This window comes from Agelaius phoeniceus, chromosome 1 (assembly GCF_051311805.1).
Source record: "Agelaius phoeniceus isolate bAgePho1 chromosome 1, bAgePho1.hap1, whole genome shotgun sequence".
NCBI lineage: Eukaryota > Metazoa > Chordata > Aves > Passeriformes > Icteridae > Agelaius > Agelaius phoeniceus.
In genome coordinates, this window is record NC_135265.1 from 54,763,681 (window position 1) to 54,777,105 (window position 13,425).

Below are 13,425 nucleotides of genomic sequence, written 5' to 3' on the forward strand. Positions count from 1 at the left end.
ACTCCAGGAAATTATCATGAATTCACCATTCACACAAGAAAACTCCTGGCACTGAAGTATCCATAAATGGCATAAACCTGGCCACAACTACAATCTTGTTAAGATAAAATCAGATCTTTAGTGACAAATAACTAGAATTTTAATACAGATCTCCTATAGTGTCCTGTTCTTGTACCTTCCAACCAGACACTTAGGCAGGTATACAAATCCATGCCAGCAATCACATGCAGCATGGGGGATTCCTGATTCAAATTAGCCACCTGACCAATAATAGCACACAGCAAATCACAGTCACACAAAAGATGTGCTAGAAGGTGTTAATTGAACCAGAAACAATAAAAACCTCCAAACCATGCAAAAACAAAATAAGAGATAATGTATTTGAATACCTTATCTAGAATACGAATTCTCAGAGGTTGTTAGATAAAAAGAGCAAACAGACTTTAAGATACATAGTTATATAAATACTTTTTTTGCCTGAAAATGATGTCTGATAACATATTTTGCTTTATCAAAAAATTTAGACTACATATAGAGAGAAATTGAGACATCTTCAAAAACACAATGCATTTGCATTGCGGAGAACTGCTATGTTCAGAGAAATGAAACAAAAAAAGAACTGATTTACAAATTACTTTTAATGAGCTATTTAGAGCTCATAAAAGACCAGAATGGATGCTTCCCATAGCATGGAGATCAGCTCCTGATTAAGATTCAATTAGCATTAACAATAGCAAAGATTGATGCAACTAACAGATGTAGTACTTGTAATTTCAAAGTATGTTTCAAGAGTAAGTACATGTTAAATGGACTCCTATCTCTCCAATTAAACAGGAATTCAAGCAAACAAACAAAAAAAATAAACTTCTACACACTCAGATGAATTTTAGGTGGAGGATCAAAAATAAAAATCCTGACCGTAGAAGCTATTAGACAGCACTGGCACTAAAGAGAAAAAGGAAACAAAAAATATTTCTTTTAAATGAGCTCCAGTTGAAGAAAAACACATTCTAAAAGGAATAATAAATGTCATTTTCTTGATTATTATAAAATAGTAGTCTTTTTTTTTCCTGAAAGCATAAAGAAAGATACTACTTCAGCTTCATAATTACAAAGAAACATCATTAAGGAACCTGTTACATTAAAAAAAATTAAGGAGAGCATTAAGGCTAAAAATACTAAGAACTCCGAAGTTAGTCTGTAACTCAGTGCAAAATCCAAAAACTGAAGGCACTGGGTTTCTCATAAAGGAAAAAAAGGAAAAAAAACAAAAAGCCTATCAGTGGATTTTCCCATAACATGATCCTGGAAACAGATGAATTGTTTTTAAAGTTACTTTGAAAACAAATCCCTTTTCTTTTCCATGGCATGGAAAAATCAGCCAAAACAGTTAAAACTTTGGCAGTGTTCTAACAAATGAAATCAGATGTTGATAACAGACATATCAGACAACTTTAGCCATAAATTTCTACAATTATTTTCTTAAGAATTTATTCTCTCTGAAGAAAGACTACATATGCATTGAAATACCAAATGCATTGTGTTCTGTATTTCACACAGCTTTACCAAGTCCAGTAAAAATTGAACTGACAAAAAAGTTTATTCTGCTACATTGTATACAGATTTCTCTAACACTGTAACACATTTTGTATCTTGATTTTCTAAAGTTAAATGATAGGTAGGATGGGGTTGAGTATTCATGGGTAAGAATCAAGAAGGCTAACAGCACAGATATCCTGGTGGCAGTCTTATAGACAACTCAACCAGGATAAAGGGAAGATGGAATACTCTATGAGCAGCTGGCAGAAGTCTCACAATTTCTATCCCTTGCTCTCATGAAGGACTTCAACACACTAGATGTCTTGAAAATACAGCACAACAAAGAGGCAATAGTCTAGGAGTCTGGAGTGTGTGGAAGATGACTTCCTGATGCAGTTGGTGAGAGCCAGCTAGGGAAAGAACCCTCGGACCTGTTGTTTGTGAACAGAGAGGAAATTCTGGGTGGGAGTGGAAGGCTGTCTTGAGCACAGCAACCATGAAATGATAGAATTTTTAATTGTTGCAGAAGGAAGGAGAGGACAATTACCTTGGAACTCCAGAGGGAAGACTTTGGCCTGTTTAGGAGATTGGTTGAGAGAGTCCCTTGGGAAGAAGTCCTGTAGGACAAAGGAATCTAGGAAGGCTGCATATTCTTCAGGAAGGAACACCTAAAGGTTCAGGCATAGGATCGTCATGTTGCACATGCCCAACAGGGGATCAGGCCCAGCCAGTATAGGTTTATGAAAGGCAGGCCCTACTTGACCAACCTGATCCTCTATGGCAAGGTAACTCACTAAGTGGATGAGCTGTGGCTGTTTATCTGGACTTTATTAAAGCCTTTGACATTTTCTCACAGTCTTCTTCTGCTCATGGTTTGGATGGGTGCACTCTTCGCTGGATAAAAAAACTTGCTGGATGGCTGGGCCTAGAGAGTGGTGGTGAGTGGGGCTACATCCAGCTGGTCACTAGCTCTCTGCACGGTATTTGGTCCAGTTCTGTCTAATATCTTTAACAACACACTGGGCAAGGGGACTCAATGGACCCTCAGTCAGTTTGCAGACAACACCAAGCTGGGCAGCAGTGTTGATCTGCTGGAGGGTAGGAAGGCTCTGCAGAGGGACCTGGACAGGTTGGATCAATGGGCCAAAGTCACTGGTATGAGGTTCCACAAGAAGTGCTGGATCCTGCACAACAGAAAAGGACCTGGGGGTGCTGGTTGACAGCAGCTGAACATGAGCCAATGTGTGTGCCCAGGTGGTCAAGAAGGACAATGGCATCTGGGCCTGTATCAGGAACAGTGAGGTCAACAGGACCAGGGCAGTGCTTTATAATCAGATCTGGTGCAGCCTCAAATCCTGTGTTCAGTTTTGAGCCCCTCATTACCAAACAGATATTAAGGTGCTGAAGCATGTCCAGAGAAGGGCAGTGAGGCTGGTGAAGGATGTGGAGCACAAATCTTATAAGAAGCACTGTGGGAGCTTGAATTGCTCCAACTGGAGAAAAGGAGGCTCAGACATAACTCTTATTGCTCTCTACAACTTCTTGAAAGGAGGCTGTAGTGAAGTGGGGGAGCCAGTCTCTTCTCCCAGGCAACAAGTGATAGGACAAGAGGAAAAGGCCTCTAAACCCAGAAGATTTGGATTAGATAATAAGAAAAAGATTTTCACAGAAAAAGTTGTCAGCCATTGGAACAAGATGCCCAGGGAAGTGGTGGAGTTGCTATATGGGGGGGTATTTAAAAGATGTGGCACTTAGGGACATGCTTTAGTATTGGACTTGGCAGTGCTGAATTACTTAATGATCTTAAAAGTTATTTTCCAACCTAAATGATTCTTTTCTAATTTAAAAATAATAGCTGTATTTGGTGACTGAGAATGGAAACAAGAAAGCATAAAAATATGATAAAGACAAACAGATTTTGCTCATATAAAATTTAATTACCTGTGAAGACAGGCATCAGAATAACTATAGCAATTTTTGTTCTTGTTTGCAGTTGTGTAATATCCAGAGGCTCCAAACTGGATTTTATACATGCTTTGTGAGGGATACTATTTTTTTATTTAATTAGTAATAGGGATTCTTATCCATGGAAAGCCGTCAACATCCAAAACATGCTGTATTAAGGCACTTTTCACTTTTGATTTTATTATAGGAACAGTGCCATTTACAATGAAAATATGCATTTGTCTAATCATTTACATCACTCATCTTTTTGTTCTCCACATTTATCAGCATTAATTCTTGCATAAAAAAAAGAAACTTAGGTGTGTTTGTCTACTGACATGGTCATTTTTATCTTATCAGTAGTGAACAAATTAAAAAAAAATACAATAGTAATTTCAATAGCTTGCACTGCAGCAGTGCAAATAGGTAGATTTTTAGACTTCATTTGATACATAGGGAGGGTCGTAAAGAAACAAGTCATGCCTCTTTGGTTGTGTGAGAAATGTGCAAATGTTGTCTGCCTATTATCACAGTGAAATCTCCCAATCACTACAGTATTACCTCGGCAGAACAACAATGGCTTTGGTTCTAACACTGAAAATCTCCATTCACTGTCCATTAAGTACTTAATGGTGCTAATGCACTACAGGGATGTCACAAGAAACAAATCCATGCAATTGAATGAAATGTTTGAAATAGGATGTTTTACAAGATTATAATTTCTGTGCCTCTGCAGTATTAAGCAGTGGCCATAAAGCTCTTCTGAGCATTTCAATGCTGTTCACATTGCAGATGTAGTTCATTTACTAAGCTGTTATACAGCATGCAAGTCAGAGAAATGTGGTGCAAAGTTCTATTTGACTTGACTATTACCAATGAGTCTGGAGTCAAAATACAGCACTTCTACATAATGCTTTTTAAGTAGTGGCAACATTGAAGAAGGAATTTATTCTTTAATCAATCTACAAAAATATTTAAGTCGTATCACAAAAAACCAAAAATTCTTTATCACAGAGGAAACTAGAATAAAAATAACTTCAAATCTATTTATTAGAAAAATCTAGTACTACCAAATTCATTCAAAGCAAGGCAAGGAATTTTTACAAATAACTGACTAGACAATCACATTTATGGTCACATTGATCCACCCCAGGGTAGCGAGGGAAGGAAAAGAACTTGTTAAACCACTCTGAATCTTCTAACATCAATCCTTGTTAACTGGAGAAGTTCCAGCTGACTGGAAATTAGCAAATGTAAAGGATGTAGCTGAAAGATGATTCAGGAAACTACAGCCCTGTCAGCCTGACCTCAGTTCCAACGAAGTTTATGGAAGAGATCATCCTGAGTGCCATTATATGGCACATGCAGGACAATCAGGGGATCAAGCCCAGCCAACATGCATTTATGAAAGGCAGGTCCTGCTGACCAATCTGATCTGATTCTATGAACAAGTGACCCACTGAGTAGATGAGGGAAAGGCAGTGGATGCACTCTATCTAGACTGTAAAGCATTTGACAGTTTCCCACAGCATCCTCCTAGATGGGTGAACACCTCACTTAATAAAAACCTGGCTGGATGGCCAGGCCTGGAGTGCTGTGGTGAATGGAACTAAATCCACCGGGTGATGGGTCACTAGCCGTGTTCCCCAGGGCTCAGTTTTGGGGCTGGTCCCTGTTTAACATCTTTTTTGATGATCTGGGCCTGGGGATTCAGGGCACCCTCAGTAAATTTGCAGAAAACACTGGCTGGGTGAGGGTGTTGATCTGCTCAAGAGTAGGAAGGCTCTGCAGGGAAACCTGGACAGGCTTGATTAGTGGGCTGAGGACAACATGGTGAGGACAAAAGGGAAGCGCTGGGTCCTGCAAGACCATGCAGCCCTACAAGCTTGGGGAGGAGTGGCTCAAGAGCTGTTCAGCGGGAAGGGGCCTGGCGTACTCAGTATGAGCCAGCAGTGTGCCCAGGTGGCCAAGAAGATCAATGGATCCTGGCCTGTATGAAGAACAGTGAGGCCAGCAGGACCAGGGCAGAGATCACCCTCCTGTACTCAGCACTGGTGAGGCCACACCTCGAGTACTGTGTTCAGTTCTGGGCCTCTCACTTTAGAAAGGACATTGAGGTGCTGGAGTGTGGCCAAAGAAGGGCAACAAGGCTTGTGAAAGGTCTGGAAAACGTGTCTGAAAGGAGGTTGTACTGAGGTCTGATCTCTTCTTGTAGGGCCTGCAGTAAGAGGACTATAATCTATAATTTACAGATGAAATGGCCTTAAGCTGAGATAGGGGTGATTCAGATACCAGGAAAAAAAATTTCAGTGTTAGGGTGGTCCGGCACTGGAGTAGGTTGCCCAGGGTGAAGTCACCATCCCTGGAGACACCTAAGAGGTGGCTGATCTGAATCACGTGATTTAGTGGTTTAGGGGCTGTAGTGGTAGTTCTGGGTTGACAACTGGACTTCGTGGTCTTAAAGGTCTCTTTCAAGCTTGATGATTCTATGACTTTTATGCGATTTAATGGATACCTGTTTTAGAAGTCCTAAACTAGAGTCTGAATATATTTTTTATAGCTTTCACTATAACATAGTAAGTAATAAGTTGTGACTTTTGGCCTAACCACATGTCACTACTCTAAAGAGTTTGCAATCTAACTGATTAGCCAAAACCAATGATGAACAGAGAAACAATACTCTGCTGAATACAAAGAGAAATTCTGGCAGCAGGAAGACCAAAGGAAGTCATTATTTCAAATGTGTTTCAGCATCATCCTTTACCTTTTTTTAAAAAATAAATTATAATCTACAGAGAAATTTTAATAAGAGTTTTCTAAAGTCATCAAACTAAGCAGTGTTGAAACCTTAGCTAGAGTTCTATCACCATACCCAAAAATGTCACACTTGTTAAGGTTTATTAGATTTCCAGAGGTTCAGCAGCACAAAAAAATCAGCTGTCTTGTTAACTTAAAATTTTCCATGACATAAAACTAAAACCTCTTCCATCAAGTTAAAACCCTATTACTTGTTATTTACATTAAAAAATGGAGCACAATGTCTTGAAAGGCTCTATCCTAGTTTGATGAACTTATAGAATTGCTTCTGAAACTTCTATGAGTTTAGACGGGCAGGTGAGATTTTGGGGTACACTAAACATGTTTATTCTGGTACTAGTTGCTTAAATCATTCCCCTTTCTTTTCATTTACCCAGGTTATCCTTCTCCTAATACTCAGCATGATTCTGAAATCTGATCTGCTGGTAATAAACATCTTGATTCCATTACCAAGATTACACCCTTATTTAAAGGTCATCTAAATTAAAAACTCATTAAAAGAAATGTCTTCCTTTGTCTTCAAACCTTCAAACTCTCTCCCCTACCCACTCCAGTGTCCTTTTTTTTTTTTTTTTTTTTAGTAAAAAAGGGGTATATTTTTTCTATCTCCTTTCTAGTCTTTCTCTAATTAATGACAGAGACAGATCAACATAGGAAAATGAAGCTGAAACTCATTCAGGCTTGGTTTCTTTAGCACAAGAACAATGGTAGCAAAGACAAAAAGACAGAGTTAGGTAGCATTTAAAGAAGAAAATCCCTAGCAATTTGAATATGTATTCTGTTTACAGAGTAAAGAAAGCCTCTAAATAAAACAAAGATCCAGTTGGAGGATGTTCTACCAATGACTGCATAACTAATCATTAGAAATCATAACACAAATTCCACAGAGACCAATATTAAATTGAGTTACTGTCATGTGTATATGGTCTTCTGGTCTATTCAATCAAATTCTGGCTGCTTAAAACCCAGAGGGATAAATTCTGTTCTTAGTTATACAGCTATCCTCAATGGAAATTGTGAAGAATACAAGCCAAGAAGTGTTTAAAGTGCAGTATATGTTTAAAGAAATGTTCACATTAATTCCGATTTTGTTATTTTTTTATATGAGAGTTATACAGTGAAAAAAATGACATCTCCATACAGCACATGCTCAATTTTTTATTATGATGGAGATTAAGAATACGATGTTTTGCAAAGATGATGCTTTATAAGCTTGTAAAAAACTGACTTATTCAAACCATACCCAAAACCAAGACAACTGTGTAACAGTCCTCATAGCTGGCCTCCAAAATCACCAGAAGCAATAACCTCTAAAAAAGATGATTTTTCTTTTGGTATTTTGGTATTCATTCAACTCACGACTCTCAGCAAGCGGAGAAGCAACAAGATAGAGTCAAGACACCTGAGCAGTACTGAAGTTCCAAGACTGATATTTCCACATGACTTACTTCTCAGCCTTCTATGTCCTATAGGCAGCATGGAACTGTTACCAGTTTCACCTACACTCAATAATTGCTAAAAGAGATGCCATGAAAGCCCTGAATAGATAGCACTGAAAGCACCTTAAATAGATAAGGCTTAAACAGAATCATCATGGGAAAATGTGAGGCAGAAACAAAAACAAAACTAATAGCTTCTAACCCTCATAATTCCCTCAGTAAACTAGCTGCTTAATAAGGAACAAAAATGAAATAAAGAAAATAATTTATACCAATTTTCTAGGTCTTTCTAGAGTCACTTCAACATTTTAAGAAGATATTTGCTATGGCAAATACAAACTAAAACATAGTAATTAGAAGCAGAGAAGTGTCTGATGAACAATCATATTATACAAACAGTGTTAACCATATTTTTCTCTCAGTGGAATCTGGGAAAAAATACATTCAAAATTGCAGAAATGTTATATGTAATATATTTCTTGCAGATTTTTAATCCAAATGAAACCAACTTATTACAGTATTTGTTGGAGCCTGGTCATAATTAAATACAGGAAGGATATTAAAACGTCCAAGAGATTTTTTTAAGCCACAACAGAAGAAAAGGCACAATTGCATAATTGGAACCAAATCCAAACCCCACTTCCTTCTTATTTACCAGTATCATCTAAAGGACACTATTTAGATGCTGAAAGATCTGGAGCTTACAACTGTGAATCATCTAAAAGTCAAAAATTTCAAAGGAATTGTATGACACAGGTTAAAAGTTTATAGATGAGAGATATAGAAAGTTTCTGCTCACTACAAAACCACATTCTAAGAGTTACCATATCTCTCATTCAAAAAAAAATGCTAGAATCCTATTTTGTTGTGGGGAAAGAAATCTTCTTTGGTAGTAGTAAGTGTTTAAAACACAGAATTTGAAAAAAGATATGTATTTGAAGATATTCTAAAAATCATATTTTTTCAGAGTACAGAGTCTCACTTATAATTTGGTTCTACACAGATAATATGAAACTAACTTGCCAGTCAGTGGGATAGTTCTTTAAAAAGTTTCAGATCAGCTTTGTTGGCTGAATTCAGTTCAATGCTCTTTGTTATTTGCATGTCTGTGCAGGAAATTAGCATCAAAAGGATTTTCCAGCCCTCCCCTCCACAAAAAAGAATATAAATTCTCTTGCATTTCTGCAAGGCATGAAGAAAAGTGATAGCACAGACGCAGATTTAGATTTAGGACATTTAGATGCTAAGTTTTCTGTATAAAACAAACCAAACCATTTTCAAGATTTTCTAATTACCTGAGTGACTTAACCTCTGGGGTTTTTATTCCTTTGTGACATCATCAAAGTCATCAACAGTGAACAATGAATATGTATTGGCCAGTTTCACAATTTTCAGTTCAGATGAAGGGATGAACAAAAGATCCAACCACACTGCTATATTAGCTCAGTGCATGAAATGCTGGCAAAACCAAGAAGTTTCATACAGGACCCTGCTGTCAAAACACTATAAATAGGATGGTTCAGTATGCATAGTAGATTCCTTTTTTTCTCATTAAAAATTACCACATTTCAGTGAAACTCTTGCTGGAGAAGTTATCAAGATGTCTCTGTTTGACCCCTAGATCCTACCATTAATCAACACCAACAGGAACCTAGTAAACTGAAAGTCTAAAACTTTAGGTTCCTTATTTTTTTGGCAGCATCCATGAGAAACTTCAATAAGTCCTTCTTTTTAAACATTCATCACATGAGGAAAAGCTAGTTTTAGATACCTAGTTGGGAGGTAAAACCAAAACCTTTTTGGAAATATGTATCTTTAAAGACCCTGATCACACCACAGTAATTGTCTAATTTCATTTAAAAGAACTCATTACCATCAGAAGTATTGCAAGAGTATTTTATTTATTTACATTAATTTTCAGATTTGTACTACTCTTTCTTAGTAGAGACACTCCCCCTAAAGACTTATAAGTAACCAGCAGTCTCACAAAAAGAAAGAAAACATACCAAGAAGCTAGATGTTCTGAGAGAGACTCAGCTGCCACTTACTTTTTTTTTTCATTCATTGTAACACATCTTTTTAATGGCATTAACCACATCTTGGTTGTTTTTTTTTTATCTTTAGAACCTCATCCATAAATACTTCTTCCAATTTAATAGATGTTCTCATTACAGTCTTGGGCCAACACCCTAAAATTAATTTGGACTGAAGCAACAGGGTCATCTAAAACAAAAGAGCTGTTTTCTGAATAACATCTTTTATCCATATTCTGTTCCAATATACCAAATTATTTGAATTTCATTTACCCAACACTGAAGTAAATGAAAACATTTCTTTTTCAATGAGAGTGTGCATTTATGGAATTATTTCTTTCTTTCTAAAGAAAGAAAGAATTATTTCTAAATTATTTCTAATAACTTTTAAATAACTATAATTTGATAATGAGCAGAGAAGGGGTTACTGTTTAAAAAAACCCTAAAAAAAGAATAAGCTCTTCCTTGACTATTTAGCACTTCTTCAACTAATCATGTAGAAGACAAACACCATGTGACATGCTTTGTTCACCAACATCTATCCAGATCTTCAATCTCCTCCTTGTGCATGCTAAAGGAGTGGCCTAAAGGATGATGATGTGGAAGTTCAGGTGGAAATTTTGCAATATAAGAACATTTCTGTGCATGGACAAATCTACACTAATCAAGGAAAAATATTAAAAAGACAAATAAGGTAACAAAATAAGTGAGTTGAAGTTAGAAACACCTTCTTGCTTCAACTCTTCTTGCTTTCAGCATTTGATAAAATATTGAAAAATAATCAAGAAGACTTCATTAAAAAAAAAAGCTAAAAACCAGTGGAACAAGGAATTACATGCACACACCCCTCCCAGAATTACTCTGGAAATAAATAAAAATTATCAAAAGTATTTTTATAAAACTAGAAATTAAAAAGATCAAGGAGCAGCTGCCATAATATATAACACTACAATACCTTAAGCATAAACCCCCCCCTATATCCATATATTTACAAAATATTTAATAAGCATTTAATATACATTTAAAATATTTTTCTGAACTGTTTTTCCCTAAACATCTTTTCAATACAGATACAACATTTGCAAATATATGTAAGTATATTTAAGTTCAGTTCTTACAAACATTTGTTCCGAAATAAATGAGAAGTTCTTTATTGATTTAAGCAAGGATTTCCCCTCCTTTCTGATTTCAATAGTTATTCAGACAAAAGCAGTAGGCACTAAAAGTAGAGCAAACTCAATCATTAGTCTCAATCATTGTAACCATACAATGATATAGGTGTTCAACCTCTTGCTCACACCTGGGCCAACTTTTAGCACAATGGGCACTGTCATTTCTCAACTGTACTGACAGCTGTAACATGAAGAAAAATACAATTAAATAAGGATGAAAACAATGGAGCACTGTAGGTTCTTTAATTAGGACTAAATACAATTTTGACATACATTTTAAAACAAAAACAAAAATTCCTCTGTACCATGTGCTCAGTTGGTACCAGCAAGTACCTACATCAGCAAGACAACATATTATCTGATCATATGCAGCTCATATCAATGCCACTTGCTTTTTAGAAATGATAAATCATTGCACCAGTGGTGTTCAAATATTCAAAGAAGAAAGTTAAAGTTCTTATTATGTGTAGTACATGCCATATCTTTCATGAACAAAACAACTTTGTCTTTAATGCCTAGGAAAAATGCTGCATCTTCAACCTTACTTCATTCTTTTAACTCCCAGAGCCAAAAGGCAGACCTCCTGGATTACATTACTTTGAAATTTGGGTGATATTTTAACATTCTGGATGATTTTGTACAAGTTATTCAGTCACTCTAGAAGTAACGTGACCTAGTGCCAAAGCCTTCCTTTCAACATTGGTTTCACCACTTAGCTTGTCTGTCTCCAATTACTCACTTACAACTGTTGCATTCTCAGTGATATCATAAACCTTGATTAACCTGTGCTTTCACAGAACATGGCAGTCCTTTGCAAAAAGTGAAAACCAAACTTAGTGCAGTAGTAACAATAACCATGTCATATAAAATGGTCACTACCAGAATGGCAAGTTAAGAGAATGATCACTAATATCATTATTAGTGTTGCCATTAGTTATACTAACTAATGCACTTTAATTTATATGCAAATGGTATTCTTAGGTTCAAACATCTATACAACAAAAAGCAATTTTTTTACAACTCTACCTGAGTTGACAGGAGATTGCAGTCAATGTGTAGTCCTTTTCCTGTCTTATACCTCTGAAGTAAACCAGCCATAATTGCTCCATATGTATACAACCCAGTAGCAAGGTCTGTCATCGCTACTCCTGGTCTAACTGGCTCACCATCCTAAAGAAAAAGAAAACACCCCAAAATGAAACAAGACAAACAAACAAAACAATAAACAAAGAAAAAATTAAAAGCAGGGAAACAAGCAGAGACAATACAATTGTGCAGGGCTGGGGTCTTATTGGCATGACAGGGACACGGTGGGATGACTCCTGTGACTGGAGTGTTGGAATGGAGGGATATAGGCTCTTTAGGAAAGACAGGGAAAGGAGACAAGGAGGCAGTGTTTCCATCTATGTCAATGACCAGCTGGAGTTTCACTGGGGGTGGAAGAAGAGCTGACTGAGAGCACAGGGAGGGCAATTGCAGCTAACATAATCCTGCTGTGCACACCCATCCATGGAGACAGAGTGGATGGGGCCCTCGACAGACAGATCGCAGTGGCCTCACATTCACAAGCCCCGGTCCTCATGGGGGGCTTCAACAACCCCAATATCTGTTGGAGAGACAACAACATAGAACCATGTGCTGTAGGAAAAGATCAGGTTCAAGACCATTTAGGGAACCTGAAAGCGCATAAGCCCATTGGACTTGATGACATACATCTGCAGAACTGGATTTGGAAGTGGGAATGGCTAAGACACTATCTATCATATTTGAGAAGTCATGGTAGTCCTAGGAAGTTCCCACTGACTGGCAAAAGGGACACATAACCCCCATATTTTAAAAGGGTAAAAAAGAAGAGGCAGGGGACTATGGCCCCACCAGTCTCCTCTTCCTATCTAGCAGGCTTATGGAGCAGATTCTCCTGGACACTATTCTAAGGCACATGGAAAATAAGCAATGATTTGTGACAGCCAACATGGCTTCACTATGAGCAAATTGTGCCTGACAAATATAGTGGCCTTCTATGAAAGGTTACAGCAGTATTAGTAGGTCTGGGAAGAGTGACTGATGTCACCTACTTGGTTCCGTGCAAAGCATTTGACACCGTCCCACATGACATACTTGTCTCTAAACCAGACACTTGGTAGATAAGGAATTGGTTGGATGATTGCACTCAGTTGCAGCTAGTGCAAGAAATTAGTATCTTTGAGTGACCTGATGTATAAAAACTACCACTGAAAACCAGGTATTCTTGCAGCATGTACACAAAACCGCCACTTTGTGATGCCACATACTGACATCATGAAGGATTTATTATGCCTTTTTGTCCCTAATAACATAATGCTTCAACTCATCAATGCAAAAAGAAAAGTAGTTTATATATTATCCTATGAAAATGTTAGAGAAAATGTTAGAGACAAGAGAAGCTAGTGAAGACTGAATTTTATTATGTCCAGAAGCTAAAGGCCTAAAAAATTTCTACAG

The 13,425-nt window shown here is 37.2% G+C and overlaps 1 protein-coding gene across 3 annotated transcripts in view; it reads right to left on the bottom strand.

The window, feature by feature from the left end:
- Positions 1-13,425, bottom strand: part of SUGCT (succinyl-CoA:glutarate-CoA transferase) — a 313,980-nt gene that overhangs the window by 255,887 nt on the left and 44,668 nt on the right. For all 3 annotated transcript variants that reach the window (XM_054639787.2, XM_077179191.1, XM_077179180.1), the window contains one exon: positions 11,971-12,114. In XM_054639787.2, the coding sequence (XP_054495762.2) occupies positions 11,971-12,114 (144 nt within the window). The remainder of the gene's footprint in view (positions 1-11,970; positions 12,115-13,425) is intronic.